The 26,363-nt window shown below is 36.8% G+C and overlaps 1 protein-coding gene across 3 annotated transcripts in view; it reads left to right on the top strand.

The window, feature by feature from the left end:
• Window positions 1-26,363, top strand: part of KLHL32 (kelch like family member 32) — a 78,538-nt gene that overhangs the window by 38,739 nt on the left and 13,436 nt on the right. The window contains exons 6-7 of one of the 3 annotated variants that reach the window (XM_026666589.2): window positions 9,624-9,839; window positions 22,272-22,998. In XM_026666589.2, coding sequence (XP_026522374.1) covers window positions 9,624-9,839; window positions 22,272-22,998 — 943 coding nt within the window. Of the gene's footprint in view, window positions 1-9,623; window positions 9,840-22,271; window positions 22,999-26,363 lie in introns of those variants that run through there. The other 2 variants (XM_087943104.1, XM_087943105.1) reach the window with 2 other exon arrangements.

The following is a 26,363-nucleotide window of genomic DNA, read 5'->3' as shown; positions in this document are numbered from 1 at the left end:
ACATAAATATTGAAAAGTCTATGTTTTATTGTTTACAGTAAACTTCTAAGACATATTGGTAGTTGGCACTATGCAAAGTCTAATCAATAATAATACAGTATTATAATTATAGTACACCCATTGTCAGCTTTAATTACTATGTAATCTTTGCACACCGAATAAATGTTAATTTGTATAATAAATAAATGAGCAATTTGTATATGATTTAAGCAGGGGCTAATATCCCTGTTTGGAATTTGTTACCTTTAGTTGTTACATTGTACCATGAAAATATAATGAGAGCAATTTCAGCTTAGTTGCATGCTCTGTTTTAATTATAAAGAAAGTAAGCAAAGTAATTATAACACAAGTTTGTTTATTTATTACTACTGTGAGTGTTGAAAAGTGCAATAGCCTTTTTTCAGTAGTGAGTGTGATGGATGATTATCAGTGGGCTTGTTTACTTGTCAGACTTAAGAGTGAGCCTGGAGGCTAGTGATTCTGTGTAAGATTTGAAAACTGAATGGGGAAAATTGTTGTCTCCTGAAGTTTTCTATGGTATTACAGTCCTACCTAAAAGCAACAGTAGATCAGCATAAGGTAATAGGGATTGGAATGCTGGCTGTTGAGTTAGAGAAAGAGGACAGCACAGAATGTTGAGGTGGTTCAATGTAGAAGATTAAGGGGACAACGGAATGTGCTTGGGAATCTCTACAACAAGTTACCTAAATGGATGCAGTAAATTGTACAGTTGCAAGAAACAGCTGTGACTGGATTTCAGGCTGGATTTTTGGAATATACGATCATTAGATTTGGGCAACGTTTGAAATCCGATTCAAATTAAGTTTTATGATATAATCCTTTTGAAACAATATTTTGAAACAATTTCTAGCATCGAATCAAGTACCTTTTAATCGTTAAAAATCCGGGATAATGGGGATTTGATGACATTTTGACTTTGTAAAGTCTCAGATGTTGTTGTGAATATGGAATAAGCACAGGGGTAGGTTGTGTGATGTCTGACAGTAACACAATACTTTGGAAGTTGGTAGGCTGTCTTTTTCTTATTCTTGTGATTTCTAACATATAAGGAGTGGAAGGGCAATATTCCAAAAATTTATTGTGATTATGATACCTTTGAACATGTCCAGCTGAAACTGGAAGACCTTCTCAGAAAGGTTTACAACCATCCCTGCTATTTTCACCCAGTTATACCTAAAAACAGGCATTTTGATGCTTCCTCAGTATAACTTGACATTCTTTTATCAAGTAGATAAAAGAAATGTGAATCAGTCTGACTCAAATCAGATTTCAGATTTTAAATTCAAACCTGAACTTGTCTGATTTAGATACTCCTAATTGTTGCTAGTTTTCACTGGTTAGAACCCATGTCACTTAAATAATAATGTAATTGCACAGTAGTTTAACGTACATAGGAGATTTGCACTTCTTGTATGAATATTCTTGGTCCACAGGAACATAGGCAATGATAGGAATCAGTCTGGTTAACAACCTGAACTTGTTATTTATGAATAGTAATATCTACAAAACTGTGGGCATTCATTTCAATGTACAGAACACAACTGTCTAAAAGAATTATCACAAATAAATACATTCATAGACTTGGAAAGAGTCATTCAGACCACTGAATGTAATCTTTAGAAATACTATGATTCAGATTGCAGTGATCCCAACAAATCTTCTGTCTTCCACTTGAACAGATTCCAATATAAATTAGCTCATTATGTTTCTTGGTATTTGGTTCCATTGTCAAATTGCTCTTACTACTAGGACTAGATCTTTAATTTTTACAATCATCCAGAATCTGACTTATTTTAACTTAGGAGTTGCAATAAAAAAAGCAAGTTGGAATTGGTTTGAGGAGGTCCTGAGTGAGAAGTAGATGATCTTCAAAGAAGTTAAGATGGCAGTAGTTCACAGTGAATGTGAAAGTCAGCCATGAGCAGAGACCTTTGGATGACTTTGTGGTTCAGCGTAGGCCGGGGCTAGGGCTACTTGGCTGTCTAGAATCAGTGGTGAGCCAGCAATAGAGTAACTGCAGCGAAAGACATCTGATAGGTTATTTGGTGGTATGCTGTGATAAGCTGGAGGCACAACCACTCATCTGATGAACATTTGTCAGTAGTGTGCTGGCAACAGCGATGGAATGAATGTGTTCTTTGAGGGATGGTGGCTAATTTAGTTGGGGTAGCTTTTCCATTTCTACTTGTGATGGTGATGAGGGAAAGTTCAGGGTTACCTTCCTTAGAGTTTTGGAGGACATGAGCACCCAATGACAGTTTTGAGTAACGCTGGGAGCATGAGTAGTATGGTGTACTGACTACAGGATTTATTTGTGTTTTGTATTGCCATGTGGCCCACCACATTGGCAGTAGCTATCTTATCTCTTAATAAGCCACAACAGAACTCAGAGGCATTGATTGAAGGGTGGACTGTTCTATTTTACAGGGGCATTGTGGTTTTCCATTTTCTAATCCAAAAAACTGATTGAAGATAAGAATAGGACCTGTGATCCACATTGAAAGTGGGCATTGATGGACAGTGTTGAGGAATGGATGTGTCTGGGCTACATTTGTTTCCCTTAGTGAAAGACATAGAGAATGATAGTGATTCCCCCAGTACTTCAGGTAGGCATTTCTGAATATAATTTAATACTCTAGTTATCTTGAAGATAGAAAGGATAGAGGTTGATGTTCTATACCCAAAACCTAGTGAGTCAACTAATTGAATGTTTGTGGCATTGGGGGGGGGGTGTCCTTTGCTCAAAAGGAAAGAGGATAGGGTGATATGCCAAGTTGGCATGATGCATACAACAGATTGGATAACTTACTTTTCAACCAGCAATAAGCCTTTTGCAATAAACTTTTTGGAAACAGAATGATATGATAACAGTTGCATTAATCCTTGGTGTTAACTGAAGCATGGCTTAACGTGATTACCTGGAAGGGTTAGAATTTGGTAGTCCTGAAGAAGTGAATAGAGTCCTTGTGGTTGACATGCAGTCACCTGTGTATTAGACTCATTATCTCTCCTGGTTGATTAAGGTTTCCCAGGAGATATTCGTAGTTGCCTTCAGGTAGATCCAGGTGGTGTTGAATATTTTATTTTATTTTTTAATAAAGTTTTATTTGGGTTTTCACATATACAAAATACAAGTAAAACATCTTTTTTGAAAATAGCATGGTCCCGGGTTGAACTTCTTTATACAGACACAAAACTCAATTTTATGCTCCTTTTTGTATTCTATTCCATATCTTATACTATTTTACATTTTCTATATAGTTTTCCCCCTCTTTTAATTTTCTCAATTTTATTTTGATTATCTCATCTCAATTCAAATCATTATATTTATACTTTTGTCTGTTCTGTTTCAATTTCATATTATCTTTTCTCATTAAACAAATTTTCTCCTGTAGTTACTAATTGGAGTATGACACCTTTATATCTTTTAATTACATCCATTCAACTCTTATTTAAACTTCAATATATATCTTAAGTTTATGACCTTCAATATAATACATAATACATAACTTCCAATCAAATTCTGCTTGGTACATTCTTATAATACACACTATATTCTTTAAAAAAAGAAAGAAAGATTGTAAATATATGTAATATCAACCCTCATTCTGTTCCAGTTCAGTTCTATCATTAATAATCATTAAAATCTTAACATCTTTAACACTTCTTTTCAATTAAATATCATACTTCCTTAAAAACACATATAATCTCCATAATTAATTTTTCCCTTATTTCTCTTCACATACGTTTTATAAATCATTAAATATACCTTTTGTTACATTTATTTATTGACAAGCATTCCACTGAATTACGATAGCTATTTTATCAGACATTTTAATCATACATTGTTTCATATTTTCTAAAATTATTTCTGCTTCTAATATAACCATACTATCTTATGTATCTTTGCAGAATCCCTTTTTCCATTAAGTTTTCACCCATTATCTCTAAATAGGCCCTGTTTCTCTATATTTTGTTTCTTTATAACTTCTTTTCCTTCCTTTCTTCCCTCTCATCTTCTCCCTCCCCTTTTTACCCCCTTGTCTCTCTAGTTCTAATTCTCTCTTCTGCATTTCCCTCTTCTGTTGCTTTCTGATTTTATACTTATTTTTCACTCTATTTTTTTTTGGAGTTGTTTTTCCCAATCTTAAATTTTCCATTCTCTTTTCCCCCTTTCCTTCCCCCCCCCCATCTAAGATTACTTGTTCATTAAAGATGGCTTCATCTTTGTCGCAATCTTCTTGTTCTGCAGGCATTTCTTGTTGTTTCTCATAATTCCAAATCTCCATTTCTAAAAACTGAAATATGAAGCCAAAAGAACCTCTCCTTCTTGTGCATCTTCTTTGTACTTTTTAAGTTCCATTTTCAGTTCTTCTAAAAGTGGAGCCATTTTAAACAGTTTTAAACAACCACCCGATTGATTTTAGTCATTCAGAACAATAACCAAGAATCCAGAAATCATCAAGTAATCCAGATAGTCCCGAGTTATATCTTCTTATTTCTTTTTCGACTTTCTCTTCCTGGGGTTTTTGTTGCGATGTTTCAGTTAGAATGTATCTTTTGAAAGTCTTGTTGAGATTTTGCTGTAAGTTCTTTTTTAATTCCAGGCAGTCTCCTCCCTTCCAGATCCTACCCTTTTCTTCTTTTTCTCTCCTTTCCTGTTTTCAAAAGCTTTTAATTATCCAGAAATCTTTATTATCCCTTTGACTTTTTATTTTCAGCATTAAATGCCTATTGATGTCAAAGTGGATTTTTTTCCAATTTCTTGCTTAAGTCTCTTAGCTGTCAGTATAGGAAAAGGAGAAAACCAAATCTTTTCCCTCTTCTCTCTCCTTCGCAGCTTAAAAATCTTCTTAGGGAACAGTGTTATTGTTTTTTAACAGTTTCAATTCCAGGGTACCTTATTTGTTGCTTTTGCTGTTTGACCCGGTCAACCAAAACTTTCTCCTCTTATCTTCCTCCTGCACATTCTTTTCTGGTCGAGTTCTTCTTTGTGGTGGCCATTTCTGACCACCGCTGCAACTGCCTTCGGGAAAGGGAGTAATGGCCAGCTGGGGAGGAGAGATGCGGCTCTCCTCAACCCTGCTGGCAATCTTCCCCCTCTTCACCACCTCTACGGGGTGGCTTAGCCCCGAAGCCAGCTGGCTCGGGGCGCTCCAGCGGCGAGCACGGATCGAAGCCTCGCAGAGACGAGGTTTCGGTCTGTCGCTGAAGAAGCTCAAACCGGAAGTGTGGTGTTGAATATTTTCTTGAGGGCTCTTAAAAAGTAGTGGTCTGTCCTGTTCTAAAAAAAAAACAAAAAACAAAAAAACCTATTCCTTCATCCAGCACCCCTGGACAATTTTAATCCTAAGAAGGTAGTCAGTTTGCATCTCCATTGGCTATAAAGGACAAGTATTATGCAGATATTTTTCAGTTGGAATTCAGTTTGAGATACAGTACTGGGATAGCATTGATTGCACTTGTAGATGACCTGTGCAGGATCATGATTGGTGATAATACAAGCATATTATAAAACTAGGTAGTTCAAGGTGGGGAGAGCAGAATTTTGAGCTCTGTGTCTGCTTGGATTTTGGCAGTGAAGATCAGCAGCTGAGATCTAGGCATGCATGGAACTTGGGGTTCTTCTCTTTCCCTGCCTCTGCAGGGAGCTCTGCAGAGGAGAGGAGAGAAGGATTTCAGCTGTGGAGATTCAAACCAGCACGGATCAGCAGGGAGCTCTTTCAGCTAGCCCCCAGAGACAAAAAGGAGTCCTCTCGGCAGGCAGCAGCAGCAGCAGCTTGCAATCTTCCCTGCTGGCTTCCCCATTAACTTTCTGGGGAAGCCTGCAGAGAAAATTGCAAATGACAATCACATGATCATGGGGCACTTGGCAACTGGTTGAAAATGCAAACGCACTCAGATTGTGTTCATGTGACTGCAAGAGAGGATTGAAACCTTTTATGATGGTCATGAGTGCTTTTCAGGCCAAAAAGCCCCCTTGGGAGACTGTCGTAATATTGAATAGTCTATTAAGCAAGGACTATCTGTATGTTTGTGGCTTGCCCTCACTCGTGCTGTATTTTGTTGCATTGTGGGCTTTTTTTTGTTATTTGTCATTTTGTTTTTATCCTTTTAAGCCTATGTCAGCACCCAGAGTTGCTGTTCACTAGTTGGGTGGCTATATAAACCATTCAAAAAACTAAAAAATCCCACAAAACTTAAACTCATTATTCTATATTCTGTTTCCTGGTATGAAAGAAAACATGCCTCAACTGTCTTCTGTGTAAAATGATAGTGAAAGAGGGCTATGGTCTCTCCCTTGATTGATGTTTTTTCAAGGCAAAACATACCCACTTCCCTCAATGTCTCTTTATTAGGGTTAGTTTCTAATCTCCTGATAATTTTTGTTACTGAAAATGTGCTTCATTTCAGTATATTATTGCTGAAATAAATTACTTTTGGGGCTCCTTAAAAAAACAAGTATATATATATCTCTCTCATATATATTAAAATGTGATGTGAAAAGGCAGATAGCAAGGTCATGTTTCAAGCAACTGATTTAATATTGGTATGAGAATGCTAAAGAAAGTTAATCTTTTTAAAAACTTTCTATACCGTTATCATTATGTTCCCAAAAGTCTTATTGCTGATTGGAAAGTAGGTTATCTGATCAGCTTTATGCATCTTACCAACTCGGCATGCCACTTTTGGCATGCAGCTTCATCAGTTGGATAGCAGGGTATCACAGTGTATAATTTTAAGCTGAAGAAGTGATTGGTATTACAGTGACAATAATTCCGTTGTAACAGACTGATAGTTTCCAGGATTTAGAATTCCGAAGTACCATTTTTAGTGTTCAATGAACAAGGATACATTCTAATATGAAATCATCATCACCACAATCAATCATTGTCATCACCATGTGGAGAAAAACATTTTTGTTTATTTTTTATTGCTTTTAAAATAATAACAAAAAAGAAAAAAGCAAACACATAGATAATTAATAATACAAAACCGTATGTTCTGAAAGAAAAAAATGCATATAAAGTGCTTAAAAAGAAAAAAAAGAAAAATTACAGTATAATATATCATTATTACAGTTAAAAATTATAATTCTACATATACATGTCCAATGCAGACACACACACCTACACACACGGTTTTTTATATATGTAGCCCTTGACTTGCAACCACAATTGGGACCAGAATTACCTGTTGCTAAACAAGGTATTGTTAAAGGAGCAGCCCCCAGTTTTACAACCTTTTTTGCCACGGTTGTTAAAGTGAATTACTGCAGTTATTAAGTGAATCACTCAGTCGTTAAATAAATCCAACTTCCTCTATTGACTTTGGTTGTTGAAAGCCAGCTGGGAAAGTGGCAAATGGCAATCACATAACTCCCGGATGCTGCAACTATCATAAATTCATGCTGATTGCCAAGCACCTAAATTTTGATAATATGACCATGGGGATGCTATGATGGTTGTAAGAGAGAGGACTGGTCATTAGTCACTTTTCTAGTAATTTTGAACAGTTGTTAAATGAATGGCTATAACTTGAGGACTACCTGTACTTATCTAAACAAATCCATATGTATCCACTCATAAGTAGCAAGTATAATCAGGTCTTCAAACCATTGAATAAATGGGGCCATTCACTTATATTTTGATGCAATGTCAGACTTTTTTAGCTGCAGTAAGGGCACAAAATACATTTATGTTGCCCAGTTGTCAAATTCCATGTATGTAAGTATGTAATTCAAGAGAATATTCTTTTCTGAAAATTTTAGCTTTTGTCACACAAGATATATAATATACACACATACGTGCATATATTCCACTACTTTTCCCTGAAATCGAATAAATATACAGCATTGTAAAAACATGATTTAGAGATGTACTGCCCTTATTGTATCTCCCAGAAAATGCTCTTAAGACAGTCTTTTTTTATCCACACATAATGGAGTCTAACCAATTTTAACTTTTTTTTTTTTTTTTTTGGCATAAATTGTAGTTTTAGATCCATTGTAGAAGGAAGTTCTGACTGAGGAATTCTGGGAGTTGAGATCCACAAGTCTTAAAATTGCCCGGTTTGGAGACTCTGGTATAAGCAATATAGGAACCTCTAATTCTACAGATTTCTTAGCATCTTCCTAACAAATTGATTTATTGATAACAAATATCTGTAAAAAGCTAATAGTCGGTTTTTTAGTTTTAAAGGATTTAACAAATTCTAGTATCCCAGGTGGCTCAGAAGCTGGAGATGCTGCTGGTCCAAATAATTCATTAGCAGTGTTGTACCTGTAAATATTGCCATTGGGTTGCATCTTATACGTGATATTTATGTCTTAACACAGAATATGTTAAAATTCAACTTTATTGTCTATCAGTTGATGCAAAGTCAATACCTCTGCTTCCATTCAATTTTTCCATGTTACCATCTTTTCCCCAATTTTTAAAATTGAGCTTTCTCATAAGGTCAATTTTGCATGGAAAAGGGAGTAAAACCTGTTGTTGTTTTTTTAGAAATTACATTGCACAACTTTCTAACTGACATAATTGTTTCCAGAAATACTAGCTCCACACGTGGAAAACTGAATTTTCCTCATTAATTGGAAATTACATTTTGTAAAGACATTTTTGGGATTGAAGAATATTTTGTAAGCAAATAATTTATTTTCTGAAAATATTTTCCAGGTATATGAACTGGAATTCCTCTCAATTAATCTGGGCATAATATTCATTTTGAAAGTGCTTATTTTTCACCAAAGGGTGAATTATAATGACTCCCTTCTATGGATATTTGAAGAAAATTCTATATTTTATTTATATTACTGTACTTGTTACTAATTTAATTGTGTCTTTTGGTATATACTTGCCTACACCACCTGGGGCAAAAAAGATATAATGATCGAGACTGTTTTTAGAAAAAAAAAGACAAATATGGTAACTCCTGTTAATAATGTAGCTGTTCACATTGACTGGATTGGGGAAGCAATTCTAGTTGTTTGTATTTTGAAAAATAATGACAATAATGTCATCAATGTCATCAACAATGGTATGTGCCATATCACATTCTGCTTCTAAAAACTATGAATTTTGGAATGATGTGATGTGCTATGTAAGATATAAACCCCAAAATCCTCTTTGGAACTGATTGTATTGATATTAGCCTTTGATAAGGAGCGCCAAAACAAACTAACTCAAGTTGGTGGTTTTTTATATTCTCTTTGTATTTTGGTGCTGAGTAGCAAAGAACAGTAAATGTTCTCATAAGGGACACAAAAGAGGTTTATTTTGTAGAAGAAATCAGAGCATTCAGCAATGTTGATTTGAATATTTTGGAAATGCATTTCCATCTGTTATTATAGGATTATCCCAAATATTGCCAACATTTATCCATAGAAACAAATTCTTTCACATAACACATGTAGTTGTGTTATGAGGTATAGATAGTGGTGATATAAAATTGCAGTAGTAATTTTTTCTAGGTTTAGTATGCTAAAATACATTTATTTGTGGAAGTAGAATGGTAGCTCAATCTTCCACAATAATTCTTTAAGTTTTTATTAAATTCTCATTCCTTCTAAACAATGTGTGTATTTTGTTTTATCTGCCCAGGAGTTAAATAGCTTTAATTACTTGGATCTCTATAAACTTGCTGATCTTTTCAACCTCAATCTGTTGGAGAAAGCCGTGGTTGATTTTTTAGTGAAACATCTCTCAGAACTACTAAATAACCACCCTGATGAAGTCCTGGCTCTGCCATATTGTCTCATCCAAGAAGTTTTGAAAAGTGATCAACTCACGTCACTCAATGAAGAACAAATCTGGCTGGTAATGTACAAAGAACGATTAAACTGTTGAAAGACTAGTACTGTATATCCATAACGAGGGAACTAATTTATTTGTTGATTAACCTTATGGCTATATCAAATAAAATAAAATAGAATATAATGTCTATTTCCAGAATAAAACAGGTAAAAGAAAATGCAATAATATGTATTATTATTATTATATAATTGGCATATATGTTAAACACAAAGAATATATACTGTATATCCATAAGCATTTCTGAAAATCAAATTGCTACAGCAAATGACAAGAAACAATAAAAGAAAAGCAGTAGGAATTAATTATTAGTGCAATATTAATTAATTATTGCCCCAAGCAAGCACTAGGGGGTTTCCAAAGTCTGCTTTACTCCTTTGACAAGAATGCAAGTCAAACTTCATGTTCCAGAAAGGGAGGGGAGGGTTGATAATATCCCAACATACTGAAGGCCTCCATATGCCAAGAAGCAGCTCTAAAATAAAGCAGGGGTTAATAAATACAGCTAATTGGTTGGAGGATTATATTCTCAGCTTTTGCTGCATAGCTTGTATCTTTACATTCTTAGCATAAGAGGCTCTTGGTATTCAATGCAGTCTACTTTACAGTTAGAAAAATACGCAGGGATAAGCTGAAATATGCTTTCCCAAAACCAAAAATAGATGTTCAGTTCATTTCTCTTACATTTAGTAATATTAGTCTATGTATAATAACTATCAGTAGTAGTTTCCTTGAAGGGTAAGATATACATCCCTAATAAGTAATTTGATGAAGCTGATCTTGGAGGAAGTGGCTGATAAATTGGCATGTCAACACGATCCCTTAAATCCCATAGCTATCACAATTCCTATCAGTGGAGATTGTCTGAAGTGTCCAAATGTCTGAAGTGGGCTAAAATATAAATAGGCTTTGTCTGATTAAATTGAGTTTCTTAGTAAGAAATCTTTGTTGTATTTAAGTAGTTGGGCTTTTAAGAACTCAAAATTCAAAATGAAAAAAGATGCTTTGGAGCATATGGGACTATGCATGTAGTACCTTTCTGTAGATGTAGCACCTGAAGGCATGACATGAAGCAATGGATGGAAATTAATCAAGGCAAGAACCAACCTAGAAATAAGGAGAAACTTCCTGACAGTTAGAACGATGTATCAGTGGGACAGCTTGCCTCCAATGACTGTGGGTGCTTCCAACACAGGAGGTTTTTAAGCAGAGATGGGACAACCATCTGTCTGAAATGTTATAGGGCCGTGATGGCGAACCTATGGCACGCATGCCACAAGTGGCACGCAGAGCCATTTGTACTGGCACGCGAGCTGCAGGCAAACTTAACTCACTATGCATGCCCGTGCCTCACAGCTGATTTTTTTCCCCGGTTGGTTTGAGGCTTTTTTCGGCCTCCCTGGCTGAATTATAGGCCCGTTTCGTCATTTCCTGTAATACCGGAAGTGACGAAACAGGCCTATAATTCGGCCTGAGAAGCCTTGCAGGGGCTTTTTCCAAGCCTCTGGGAGGCCGAAAAATTGGCTGTGAGGCGCAGTGTAGGTAAGAGGGTGGGGGTGGGGATTGTGCGGGCATGCACGGGGGGCATGGGGAGGGGGGCACGCATTGCATTATGGGTGCTGGCACACGAGAACGGGCATGCTGGCGCGCTCGCAATTTTTGGCACAGGAGTCCAAAAAGGTTAGCCACCACTGTTACAGGGTTTCCTGCTTGAGCAGGAGGTTGAGCTAGAAGACTTCCAAGGTCCCTTCCAACTCTGTTAGTCTGTTCTGTAAACACTCAAACTAAACACATTGCTTTTCTGGGATTGTGCTGAAGCTGTGGAGGCCAGCTGCATAATCCTGACAGGAAAGGGCAGCTTCTTTCAGAAGTTGCAGACAGGTGCTATGGATGAGTGCCCCATGCATTCTGAAGCACCTTTTTATGTTTGAATCTGAAATGCTATACAATGCTATTAAGTAATATATGATGATCCTCATCTCTTTACAGTGCCATTATTTTGGAGCCATTCAACCATTCAGAATTTCTCATCTTTCCCCTACTTTGAGCAGGAGTACAAAATTCACATCTTTGAGATGTGTGTGTGTGTGTGTGTGTGTGTGTGAATTTACCGCATTCCAATGAGAAAAATGCAAATGTGGAGTTTTCAGAAAATATGCCTTATATTGAAATACCAGTAGCATAACTGTTTCCTCAAGTCACAAACCATTGTGAGAACCAGAACTTTTGCAGAACATTATGGTCTGTTTCTCCCCCACATGCTGTATGGTTCACACAGCTATTTTTTGCTTTTGTGCTTCTCTGCTGCCTTGCATTTGGTATTGCGAATAGTGTGTTCGATTATGACAAAAGTGCTGCTTTCTGAGTGACAGCAAACACTGCATTGGCCATTCTAGGTGTTATTATAATTGCCTCTCTAATGGTTACTAATGCCGTTACCTAGAATTTTTAAGCTATTTTACTGCTGTGGGCAAAACGAATGAAACCAGAATTTCATTCCTGGACCTCTAGAATGAATTAAGACACACATAAATATTTGCCAATTTAAGCTTTGAGTGGGAAGTAAAGTAACTGTTTTTGTTTTATCTTAGTAAATAAGCAATTCCTTCACAGTCAACCCAATACATGAAAATCAAATCAGGGCTGCTCTGTTGCCTCGAGTGTAGTTAAGTTCATCATTTTTGTTAAGGTTATACTGTTAAAGCAATATACCATGGAAGAATCTAATATTCAGCCCAGGGTGAAGATTGGGTATGCCAGAGGATTAGTGTCAGGGTGCTTTAGAGAAGTGAAACTTGATATACAGGCTAGATCCAGAGCTACAGAATCTCATTAAATTGCTGAATTGTTCATTACTGAGCACTCTCTCTTTAATAAAGTGCTCATTGACTTTGACAAATCCCCATTCTATGTCTTAAAGGACAACAACAGGGTAAGAGGCATTGGAGAGGGAGGGGGCTCCTGGCCTCAAATTTGGGTGGGGGTATTGGTGGAAAAGCAGTAGAAAAGCTGGTGAAGAATACTACTCTCATGTGTTAAATCGGTGAGGTATTGGTAAAAGCCAGCTGCAGCCATGTTGTGTATGCACATGCATGAACAGGAAGAACTCTGATTTAGTATTCCCCCCCAAGGCATCATCCACTAGTTGTGCTTCCAATAAGCATCGACCACAAATTTAATGGTGTCTCTGCGCTTTCCTTTTCCCAAGGGCAGGGCTCTTGGAGTGGATAGCAATATTGGCTAGACATAAATAATTCCTATACTCTTGTCACTGAAATGATGACTCATATTCAGTATACTGGCTGAACAATTTAGAAGAAAAATATTTATCTTGAATATTGGTAAGGCCAGACTAAAGACAGATATGATCGTGACTAACATGGAGTTCTGGTCACATGATCCTTGCGTAGATAGTTTCATAGTTCTTACTTTGCCAGGGCATGTCCCCTATCTGTGATAGCCAATAAACAAGTGCTAATGCTTAAAAACTTGGTAAATGTTGAAAACAAACTCTGGGTAGAATTTGAATATAAGAACATGTTACAATGCAAGCATTAGCGTACTTGAATTCTTATACACTAATGGGTTTTTCCTGATGAAAATACAAATGTCTTCTTTTCAAAATCAGACATCAGTGGCATAAGTATCACCTTGTAGGATATGAGGCAATAAAAGTCACATCTTTTTATGAAAAATTTTTGGGGCTTGCTGTAGTGAACATCACAGTTAGAGAATACAATGTAGAAAATCATATAATACTTTTTCCCTTTATTCTATGTTAATTTTCAAAGTCTGGCTCAAGAAGTAAGATAAAGAAAATCTTTAGAGAATTTGCAGTTTCGCAGCACTGAGATGGATTACAACAAGGATTGTCTGTTGCAAAATCCCCAGGACAGCCAAGGACTGATGAGCATCAACTGTGTACTCTAGAAGCTTGGGAATTCTGGTCAATAAATTTCTGCAAGCCTAAAATAATAATATTGTTTGGTTGTATAGTCAGCCAGATGTTTAGACTGAATTTGGCATGTTCATCTATCTATTGAATCCTGGGATAGGCAGATGTTGTTAAAGGTATTGTAGCAGGATATAAGCTGTTCCAGGTAGAGCTGCCTTTTGCAATTTACTGATAGTAATTTTGTCAATGCCATAGTATTCAAATGGTATCTAAGTTGTTTTGGGATTGCATCAGTGGTAGTATTCTACCGGTTTGGCCTGGTTCTGCCGAGCCGGTAGCAGCGATGAGCAGCGGAGACCGAACTAGTTCTCTCTGCCGCTTTGCTGTTGGGCCCACCCACCCGCCCTTTATCCTCTAAATTTGAAGCGCAGCTACTCTGCATGGCAGAGAAGAGTGCCGCGCGGCAACTGCCGAAGCAACCGGGATCATGCAGGCTTGCAAGAGGTGAGTTAGAACGCCCCTGTGCCTGCGCAAATGCCTCTGAGCCTGCGCAAATGGCTCTGCGCTTGCGCAAAGTGCGTGTTTGGCGCATGCACATGCAAAAAGTGTGTACACGTGCAAAGCACACCCACCAAGCCACACCCACTGAACTGGTGGTAAAAATATTTGAATCCCACCACTGGATTGCACTCAAAGTGCCTATTACTATTGCTAGTATCTTTGCTTTTTTTTTTTTGCCATGGTTGTTCTACTTCTATTTGCACTTTTTGTATTTTGTTATTTTCTCCCTTTCTTATCTTCTGCTGTCTCCAGATATTACAGCATCCACTATCCAGACTTTTTGTCTTTCTTATCAACAACTGTTAAATCTGGGGTGTTATTTGGTGCAGACACACACATCCATTGAGAAGTAAGGCTTTATACTACATACACAGAAGTTGAGGTGGCAAAAATAGTTCCTCTTATGGTTTCATGCTTTGTGGCTCGTGTGATGTGAGTTTTAAAAAGGAGAGAACAATTTTCACAATCTAACAGCATACTTCAGAGACCATCCTAGATGAGGAAAGCCTGGTTTGGGAGCAAGACATTTCTCTCTCCCCTGCTTCCCCATTTCTCTGCTGTTCACAGTTCTTGACTTTGTTGAATAGAAAATATTTTATCACCAGTTAGGAAAAGAATGGAATAAAAGCAGGTAACAGCACAGCAAGCAAGCAACATTGAAAGACTGAAGCACAGTAGTGTGTAGAAAGACAGGAGGGCAAAACATGAAGACATCCTGTGTAGGTGTTCAGAATTGTGGGAGTTATAGTCCAAAATACTTGAAGGACCCTAGATAACTTATTCCTTACTTTATTGAATACATATTATTGTGTTGGCATAAAACATTTTATCTTTTGGTTTAGAAAGCTAATTTCAAGGGCAGCACACCAGGGAATGATGAGTTGGGAAATGGGAACTTAAAAAAACAAGAGTTGAATTTGATTCATATGTTAACAATATGTTTGGCTATTTTGAATTTAGAATAGATCCAAATATGTCATAGTGTGAAATCCTTATTTTCAGAGTGTGTCTTTATTTTGTAACTCTGTGGTAGGCCTACATTCTTTGCTTCCATTTTTATTTTAGATATAGAAAAATCATAAAAATGGAAAAAAATGTTCAATGTCTTTTGGCTGGTTGCATCAGAACTTGGTCTGCATACATTCCTAGTCTGTATTTTGATTGATTCTGGGTGATTCTGACATAATCAGTTTTGTTCTTCTGCTGATTTTAGATAGTAATCCTATAATCTTAAACATACAGATAGTAGTTAACAATATTTAGCATGACTACATTTGAATATGTTCTCTAGAGGTCTTTCTGTTCTTTTTCTACAGAATTGAAGGAAAGAAATAGAGTAGCTCAGCTTCAACGTAAATATTCGAGGTATTTTTTTAAAAAAGTCTTTGATTTCAGTAGGATTTAGTTACATCTAATCTCTTAAGGTACCATTTCTTCTAACCTCTTAAACATTGTAGGACTTAATGTTTTGTCTCATGAATTTGGAGCATGCATACAGTATATGCAATCAATCCCCTTTAACCTTTTTCACAGATGAAATTGTTTTACAGCTTTTATAATGATTTTTTTCCTGAACTATTTCAGCAGTGTTTTCTTACTTAAACTGACATAATAGGACATTCTTTCCAGATACTTCATATATTTATTTTTAAACAATACACCCTTGTAACTATGTGATCGTTAAAAGAAAATCTGTCCCCTTTTCATTTTATTGTCTGTTTTACAGATCAACCAAGCATTGCTGAAATTCACTGTTTTACTTTATTTAGGTAACTACCATATTTGAATGGTCAATGTAGATTCATAACCAAGATTCAGAAATGCCCCCTATATATTGGTGTGCTTCCTCTATCCTGCAAGGCTGAATATTGAAGTATAACTAAAAATATGCTTTCTTTAGCTTTCTAAAAAGAAAAAGAAAGTGCGGTTTTACGCTTTGGTCTGGGGTTCTGAATCTACACGTATGTAAATAAAAATTCATCAAAATAAAAGGGCCTGATTTCAAAAGGAATATTTTTTAGAATTTGAGGTGGAGTTTTTAAAGTTTATGTGCTTCAAAAGAACAGTGGCTTAATTTAGCTCTTGATCAGATTGACTCCTTTTCAAGATTTGGCCCCACATCTCACACTGAGAGTTTATTTTCCCTGCATTCTGGATGGGGTGATTGGCTCAAGATCAATCTTAGAAAAGCCAACCAAGTAGCTGTGGATTGGGGGGTGGGGAGAGGAACCGTCTGGAATCAGGTAGTTTCCATCTTTGGTTCTAAGTAAGACCGCACTGCTCCAGGCAGACCTAGTGAATAATTTGGAATGTCTATGGAGATTTTCAGTCATCCAAGTCATGGTTGTCCCAAAGGTGCCTTTTTAAGAGGCAACTAGACTTTCTGGTTTTTCTTTGAAGACATTTTCTTTGAAGAGCTGAAAAAGTTTCTTGGATGACAAGCAAAATGTCTTTTAAAAAACCCAGAAAATCCAGTTGTCTCTTGAAAAAGCACCTTTGGGGCATAATTTGGAAATTCCCCAGACTTCTTGAAGAACAGATGGCATCTGGGGCTCAGAGAACTTTTATACAAATCCATCTTTTATGCCAGTTGAATCCAGTGTTGCCCCATGCAGTGTCACTCATGCCTTAGTCGCCTCTCATCTGTATTACCTGAACACGCTCAACATGGAACTGTCCTTCAGACCACTCACATCACTGGTCTAGAATGCAGCAACATGAGCAGTTATGGTCATGCCTTAGTGTTCCCATGCAACCTCACTGCTTTGCAAAGTGTACTGACCTTCCAGGTGCAATATAACATGCTGCTCATTTGTGAGATCACTTGTCTCATCTGCCCATCTGATAAGATCTGACAAGATGGGCATGATCAAGATGGGCATGATCCAGATTCCTACTGTAAAATAGTGCCATCTGAATGAATAAATGAATTTAAGATAGTCTGGCCAAACTTTAAGAATGAGCCCAGGAATGGGATATGAAGCTTTTAACTTTGTAGAGTCTTATTCAAAGCATTTTACTGTGGACTGTAATGCAGTCTGTTATAAAAACATTAGAGCATAGGAACATATTTTTCTACCAAAAGGACCATTTTGCTATAGTGTTGTGTGCCGAAATTTTAAGGAAAACAGATCCCCAATTGGCTATTGCAGAGAGGTGGTATTCAGCAGGTTCTGACCATTTCTGGAGAACTGGTAGTGGAAATTTTGAATAGTTCAGAGAACCAGCAAATATCACCTCTGACTGGAGATTTTACAGTATCCTTCCCCTGCCACGCCCACTAAACCCCGCCCATAGAACCAGTAGTAAAAAAAAATGAATCCCACCACTGCTATTGCAACTTTCTGATTAGAAAATTAAAGCAGTGTAATTATAGCTGCATAATCTCTTATGATGCTGAGCTTTAGCCCTTGACTGGGCAGTTCATAAAGTATCCTATTATTTTCTGTCAGCTCTTTGATGATGTTGTTTTTGAAACTGATTAGAAAGGAAAAATCATCTTTAGCTGTAGTGTTCTGTCTCCTTTCCTTTCACAAAAGTTGAGCCCATTCCATTTTTTAAAACCTCACAATAAGTTTCTGAAGTAAGTCTGAGAAATTAGCATACTTGATGGTTTTTAAATGGACTGATCTACATTTTTTATCTCAATTTGTCTTTTGTTAATTTCTCCAACCACTCAAATTTTGTCTCCTGTTCTGTTCTATATTTGTTCAGTTTAAAAAGTAGCTTCCTGAGAGGGAGATGGATAGACTGTCAGACTAGCAAGAGTTCTGAGACGCTTTACATTATTTCTTTCCAGAATTCTGTTGCATTGGGAAGAATAAGAAGGACCCAAGGGATATACAAGTAAAGTAAAAAGTTGCTGGTTCTCCAAACAGCATTGGTTGCTTTCCCTTCACTTTTAGCTTGGAGAGGTGAAGAACATGAACAGTCACACCCTGGAACATTTTTAAATATAGAACACAAGTCAGACTTGAAACAAAATGTTTCATGGTATTATAGCTTCATTGTGTTATGTAGTCTTTCACATAACACTACAGCTGATGATCACTGCAAGAATTTCAAAAGATTGGTACATGAAATACAATAATAATGATTGCTTTATAAAGAAAGCAGGTCAGTAATACTGCTGAAGGATGATCTTCTGCTCTTCAGCAATATATAGCTGCTTAGTGCTACTGCTGTTTCTGCTGTATGTCAGTGATCTGTTAAGCATCTTTGATCATGGGAATGTTTTTTTTTAACATGCTACACAATAATTTCCTTGAAACATTTTTAAATCCCATTGATTTCAGTGGGAAAGAGTGAATTGCACCCTTAATGGCTTCCCATGGAAACTAATGGGACTCAAGCGTATTTAAATTAGACTGGATCATGCCCCCTTGACATTGCTACATTTACATATCTGCCAATAGTTAAAAAGCCCGGGGGCACACTAATATTGCTGTAGCTACAATTAAGGGTAGGGGCATGTAAAAGGACACGGAAATAGATTCAGTTTGCCGGGTAGGTACAAACTGGAAGTAAATTTTTGAAATGTGAAGCTCTTTGAATTAGCTTCAGCCTTCTTTCTCTGCTTTGCCTTTCTTCAGATACAAATTAATCTCCTCTGCTAAGCCTCTTGTTTTGCTGCAGTGTCTTGAATGCTGATGTACTGTGGGGATGTACAATTGGCTAGATATATGTGATGCAGCTCAATAACATAAAGGTGTCTTGTAGTTTTCCACTTAAAACACCTACTTTGCTCAGTGATAAAATGAGGTTGCCTTTGGCACTTTTATTTTAATAGTTACTAAAATCTAAAAAAACACAATGTGGTAGAATTATGCAAAGCTAGCTGAGAGAGTTTAGCAGCTGGAGTATAGAGTGAGTTAGCAATGCCTGGAATATTCTGTTCCCCTTTCCTCATAATTAAGAGTATCAGACTGTTAGCTTTAATTCATAATAAATTAAATAAGAATATAGTTCTGAAACCAGCAGCTCCAATAAAATATTTCTGTGTGTGTGTGTGTGCGCGCGTGTGTGTGTATTAAATTCCAGAAATGTTCTTGGCTTCGATTTTTTTTCCCTTAAAAAAGAGAAAACATCATAAATGTATCACTTTAAAACTGAGAATGGCAATAAATTTATTGTTGAAGAAAACGTTTTGCAGAGCTCTTTGCACATTCATTGTGATCACTATTGCTCCCTTTCCATTTTCCAAACTTTCCTGACATTATGAAAACTGTTGGCTAGAATAAACTGCCAGGTTAATCAAACAACACGGAAAGGTGAGGTTACTGGAAGTCAGTTATCTTGTGACTGGGTTTTGCTGAAATTATGCTGAACGTACACTTAAAGCTTGCACTTGGAGGAAGGGGAGGAGGCAGACTCCTACCTGTGTTTTTATAACTCTGCACTGTCAGAACTCATAATAAGTCAAATATTCTTTCTGAGGTACTCAAGGAGGAAGGGAGGGTGGGGGGAAAACCTGTAAATTTAAGAGTAATTTCAGATTGTAAATGAAAAAGAGAGGCACGACTGTTCATTTGCACCAATCATGCCTTCCTTTCATCTGCTCTGATTAGGCCTGGTGCGGTTTCATCAAACTACTCCATCACGGAGCTGTCACTCCAGCCGTCTGTTGATTGAAAACAATCAGGGCTCTGATGGCACAATTATTCTGACCCTTTAACTGGAGGCTGCTGTGATAATGAAAGGTTGATTATGATAGTTTGTGCCTCTTTCAGTTTGCCAAGAAGGTTAATTTGGGCATCAGACGGATGTTTAATGGGCGCTTGCTGGCTACACTGAGGTAAATGAGAACGTGCAGCCTTCGATATTGCATGGATATAGTTTGGCTGCCAATCATTGTCATTTTGAGTTTGTGCCTTGCACTCTGGAAATCACTTTTTTTTCTTTGGGATTTAATTTATTCTGTGCCCCGAGGAAGTTCTTTCACTCCCTGACCTTCACTGTGGCTTCCTCTGCTCTCTTAATTTATTTTTATTTTTATTTCCTTGCTTCCCTTCCTGGCTCCATGGATTGTACTTAAAGCCACAGCAGATCTAGTGGAACCCTGCTTCCCTCCTCTTCCTTTTAATTCCCCTCCTCCCTCCCATGGTTGTTTATTATCTGTGTTTGGCACAGGCTTATTTTGCTTTTTGTTTCATGCTGTAAGAATGAGAATGTCAAAAATTATTGTGGAAGTTAATTTGCTTTAAATAGTAGTATATTTCACGGAATATTGTGAGGTGGTAGACTTGTATCTGTAATACAAAAACAGGGACAGCAGTTAAAGAAAAAGAAAAGTTTTCACACAATTGCTCCCACAAGCCACATGATTTTTTTTTCTTCTCTTTAGCGGTGAGACTCGGGTGCAGGTGGGAGGGGGAGAGAGAGAAATTCTGCCCATCTGATCCTATGTCCCATTCAGAGAGGCTAATAATAGTTATTAAAAATGAATATATGCATTCCAGAGGGGGAGAAGAATCAGGCAAAAAAAAAAGAACAAAGTGCTATGTGGGGGGAAAGCCTCTATTAAAGCATGCTCTTTTGTTCTCATCAGGTTGGCCTCCACCAGAGCTTCAGGCGTAGAAAATAGGAAACTGAGAGACTAGTGCCTACCTGTATTAGCGGTACTGCTCTTTAAAATGGTTTGAAGACTTCAGCTGGTTCCAGATGTCATCACTTGGTTTTAGAAGGATTGGTTATTCTGTGTAGAGCTTCAATTCTGTTGATAGTACAGTGGCTTGCCTCCGAACCCCTGGATATAGTTCTTCATTCCCACTGGAATCAGTGGAACTTTGCATTTTATAATATTGCATTTTATAATATTTTATAACCTAATAAAAATGTTTGAGTAACAAAGGAATCAGTGGAACAAATCCCAGTGGGGATTGATTTCAGTGGGGTATTTCAAGTTCAAATATTGTCCAGTATGTTATTCTCATACATTCATAATTATCACAGCTATATGGTGCTATCACATGTCCAGCAAATGACTACATGTGTATGCTAGAAAACAAATCCTGAGTGTGCTTCATTCTACTAGCTATGATTGCTAGCAGTCAAATTATTTGTTGCATCTAGTTTATCATTGTTGTTGTGTTCATTTTAATCTTTTTAACATGCTTTGTACAGTATACTTCAGTGGTGTGACTTTTAGTTACCAGTCAGTTAGGAGTTTGAAAGTTACGTACATGCATTAACAATGACTCCAGCCCAAAAATAAGGGAATATAAAATCATTGAGAATAAATAAGGGTCTAATATATCATATGGCCAACAGAACATAGAATAATAGAGTTGGAAGGCACCTTGGAGGTCTACTAGTCCAACCCTCTGCTCAAGCAGGAGACCCAATACCTCAATAGATGGTTATATATCTCAATAGAGAAGAGGTTATTGACATATTTTTATCTTGTTTTCCCACAGCTTTCCATAATTTTATGTTGTTCATATAAATTGGAACTATAATCCCCAAAACACCCAGTGACCATGAATAATGGGTACATCTTCCAGAGAAATCTTCTCCAATCTGATGGCATCCAAAAATATTGAGATAGTAACTCCCATAATGCTCAGTGAACATTAACATTGGCCACTATTGAGAGTTTGGGAACTTTGGAGACATGTTATTCAAACACAGGCCCAAATTGAAGAAGGCTGCTCTGGTCAACTGATCACCAATATATGTACATTAGTCGTTAGGGGAAAACTCTCATGTTGTCATGTGTTGTTTCTTCTTGTTTATGCAAGGAACTCATTATCTGAATGTTTGCTAAGACAAGTCGGCCCTGTTATCATACATTAATTCTACACAGAGTCGTCATTATTTTAGGGGAGATGAAGGGATGTTTTTATATATGCAGCAAGATTAAATTTGGGAGTATAATTTTTGGTTGATAACTTGAATAATTCAAATATGTACTTCTCACACCAAATTGTGAATAATGAAGATAGGTTCTTTTTTCTTTTTTTACTGTTTTTCCTCCCTTCTAGCTAGCTGTGAGATGGCTAGAACACAACTGCCGATATCAGTACATGGATGAACTTCTACAGTACGTTCGATTTGGGCTTATGGATGTGGATACACTGCATTCGGTTGCCCTCTCACACCCTCTTGTCCAAACTAGTCAAACAGCAACAGCGCTGATCAATGAGGCTTTGGTCTATCATCAAAGTATCTATGCACAGCCAATTTGGCAGACCAGAAGGACGAAACCTCGCTTCCAGTCAGATACTCTTTACATCATAGGTGGAAAAAAACGGGAAATATGCAGAGTTAAAGAGCTACGATACTTCAATCCTGTGGACCAAGAAAACGTTCACATTGCAGGGATTGCAAATTGGAGTGAGCTGGCTCCCATGCCAGTAGGAAGAAGCCACCACTGTGTGGCTGTAATGGGAGATTTCCTCTTTGTGGCAGGTGGTGAGGTTGAACAAGCCACTGGCCGCACATGTGCCGTACGGACTGCTTGTAGATATGATCCCCGTAATAATTCCTGGGCAGAAATAGCTCCAATGAAGAATTGCAGGGAGCATTTTGTACTTGGGGCTGTGGATGAATTTCTCTATGCTGTGGGAGGCAGAAATGAGCTACGTCAAGTTTTGCCAACTGTTGAACGATACTGCCCTAAGAAGAACAAATGGACTTTTGTTCTGTCCTTTGACAGGTCCCTTTCCTGTCATGCAGGATGTGTTGTGGATGGTCTTCTTTGGATATCAGGTAGAAAATGTTTCACCCGCAACTTTGAAGACTAAAAGCATGACAAAACATGTTTGTATCAGTGGCATTAGTTTGGTGCCACATGCCTTAGAAAGGTTTCCTTTTGTTTGCTGGAAATTGAGTTTTAATACAAGGGGCAGGTGGTATAATATTTCTGAGCCACAGATACTCAGCAATAGGTATTCAGCACAAAGGAGAGGAGTTGTACAGCCAGAAAATTGTATACAGGGATAATGAAAGTGCAGTGCCTGCTGAACAAAGCAATTACAATTTAAATAGAAGTGTCCCCAGCAATTTATTTTAAATATATTTGTATTGGCCCATTAAGAGGAAGATGTATGTATCCTTATCTCTTGATGCCAATAAATGCACTTTTGATTCTTTTTCACAAAATTGTTGGATTTAGTACATCTATCTTAGTTGAAGTAACATTTTAAGTCATGAAACTTAAGCAAATATAGTTGTCTGTCAGTGATCTTCTACAGTTACAGAATGGGTTGTCATGGCTTATTTCATAATAATAATAATAACAATAATTGTAAGCCACCTGACCGTGAACAACTTAAAAGAACAATGGCATTTGCTACCATTTAAAAATGGTAAAATGAGAATAAGCAAATGAAAATGAACTAAATATAGGGGAGAAGAGTACTGAACCTAGGAATAGTTTCAATATTCCTATCAATATATTAATAATGTCCTATTTTCAAAAAGGAAGATTTTGCACATTCACATTTTGGAAGTATTGAATAGAAATAGAATGGACCGAACCCTTGTAATCCATAAAAAGGGCTGATCAGAATGGTTTAAATTAGAATTCCTGTGAATGTTTGAAGAACGTCCACACTCTTCTACTCTGAAATAATTTTGAAGCTTGTGTAAGGTGGTGATGATTAAATATATAGATTGTTTCTCATCAGTGAATAGTAGAGGTTGTAAACTACACAAACACAGAACATGCCACTCCCTTTTCATAGTGTAGTATGACAACAGGAGTATGTCAGCATTGCTGTCAGTAGTTAATGCATGTGGTGAGTACAAATTTTGATCCAGATTTCTCCCAAAGAAATCCATACTATATGCTTAAAATTTAAATAAAATAGCCATGGAGTCCATCCAAATCATAAAAAACCCATATTCAGTAATCTGTCTTGATTGATGCGGTATGGTCTAGAACAGCTAATACTCAAAGAGAGGAAATCACCTATGTTAGTCAAACCTTCAAAAGGGCAACAAGGTATTTCATTTACTTAAAGAAAAAGAAAGATTGCAGAGAAGACCAGGAACCGTATGATTAAATGAAATAAAAGAAAAGGCTAGTAAGCAAAAGTATTTCTTATGGGGACGGGTTTGAGAGGGATTGAATTTGAGTTGAATTGGCTCAGTTCAAATACTCTATGCCAAGCTAGTTCATTTTGAAATAATTCAACTGAAAAATGTCCTAAGCATCCCAAGGCTTCTACAGCATTTTATGCCATTTTATACAATAGCAAAGGCCTCTTTTAAACAGCAATAACCAAAGGGCATTTTGGTCCATGATTTCTTGATGGTATATTTAGAAGACCCCTTAAGCCTGTGTGATCTAAGCTCTTAACTGATCCGTCAGTCTTTCTGGCATACAAATGCCTCCAATATAGTTATAGTACAGGCCGGGCCTTCTTGATCCAACACTGCATGTTTTCCTTACCTTTTCTTTCCCTCATTTACATAATATTTACCCTCTCCCAATTCCTAGTTGTTGGAGGCAGCAGCAAGAAGTGCTGCTGCTTTCTGCTTGTGGGAATCCACTTAGCTGTCATAAAGCATGTTGGGTAACCAGATGCTTGAGAAAGCCCACAAGTGTTCTTCATTTCCTCTAGCTACTGCCCCCACCCCCACCCCCATAAGCATTCAGCAGCATGCTTTAAACAGTTTGACTTTTCATGCCCTGCTAATGTGTATTTATTTATTCTCATTGTTTTTCTTGGCTGGGCACATCAGTGTTTTTCTAATCAGGGATATGAGCAGAAGCACATACCAGTGCTTCTTTTTCTTAAGTCACATAATGATTAAATTATCTTTTGCTCATCAGAGAACTTCAGAACAGACACGATTTCTATGTTTTGTTTTAATGTCTGTCACTTGTTAAATGCTCCCAGGATATTAATATTTGTGTTTATTATCTGGTTTTATGTTTTATGGATGGATGGTTGGTTGGTTGGTTTTTTTTAATGCATCTTAAAACCTTGTTACCTCTTAGTACTCCTGGACAACAATAAGCCAGAAAACTATCACATGTCTGCTCCACAATATCACTTCTCTTTTCTACCATTCTCTGGAAGAATACTTTCAATAATCCATTGTCTATGGTTTTAGCAGTGCTACAGGGCTATTTTTCCTATTATTTTCAGTGGAGTCTCTTAAAGTTAAAGGGAAACCTTTATCTCTTCAGTTTTTTAAAAGAATTGAATACCTAGCATAATTAAACAACATAGTATGGTATAGTGGTTAAAATGTTAGGCTAGAATGAAGGAGATACACAACCTTAGCTGTGAAAATACACTGGGTGAATGTGGGACAGTCACTTTTTTTTCATCTTTACCTCAAGCTTTGTGTCCTAGGGAGCATAGGAAGAAGAAGAGGGACTGCAGCAGATGCCATTGTGAACTCTTGAATAACAAGTGGAATTTGTATGTAATAAATAAATCCAATACAAATATCTCCCTTTACGAATGGTGAAAAATAAAAAACTGCGTCAGCACCGAACCTTCCTTTTTAAATATACTTTATTCAATTTATATAAAAATAAAATATAAAAACAAAAATTATTAAGAAGGAAAAGGATGGGGAAGGGAAAGTGCAAAGGAATAAAAGAAATACAAAAATAAAGAAAGCTTCTAACTTTCATTACAGTTACAAATATAAAATTCATTAACTTTTTGATCTAAAATTCATAATACCCATTATTTCTATAATCACAGACATTTCTAATCATCAATTCCACAAACTCCTTTTTATGACCTGTATCAAATCCTAAAATCAATATAATAATTTTTGGGTTTCCAACAAATCCCAAAGCGTTTACCACCACGAAGCAAAGTTAGACAAAAAAATTTCTTAATCAAGATAGGTAATTTCACCATCTTAATCCTTTCATTGTGGGAATCGCTAGGCATTACAAAAATCTCACTGCAGTTATAATGTTTAGAAACAAAGTCCCATATTTTTTTCTCTAACTGCTTATCCATCAAATCTAAAAGTAAAATCTCTGGTTTCAACTGTACCTTTGTTTTAAAAATTCTCTGAATTAAAATATGAATTTGATCCAAATAATTGTTAGCCTCCTTATATAGTCCACCAGAGGTGCTTTTGGATTGATTATATTT

This window comes from Notechis scutatus, chromosome 1, assembly GCF_049901735.1.
Source record: "Notechis scutatus isolate UNSWTSFEM ecotype Mainland chromosome 1, rNotScu1.2, whole genome shotgun sequence".
Taxonomy (NCBI): domain Eukaryota; kingdom Metazoa; phylum Chordata; class Lepidosauria; order Squamata; family Elapidae; genus Notechis; species Notechis scutatus.
The sequence above is the reverse complement of the archived record's forward strand: the minus strand, read 5'-3'. Positions and strand labels throughout refer to the sequence as shown.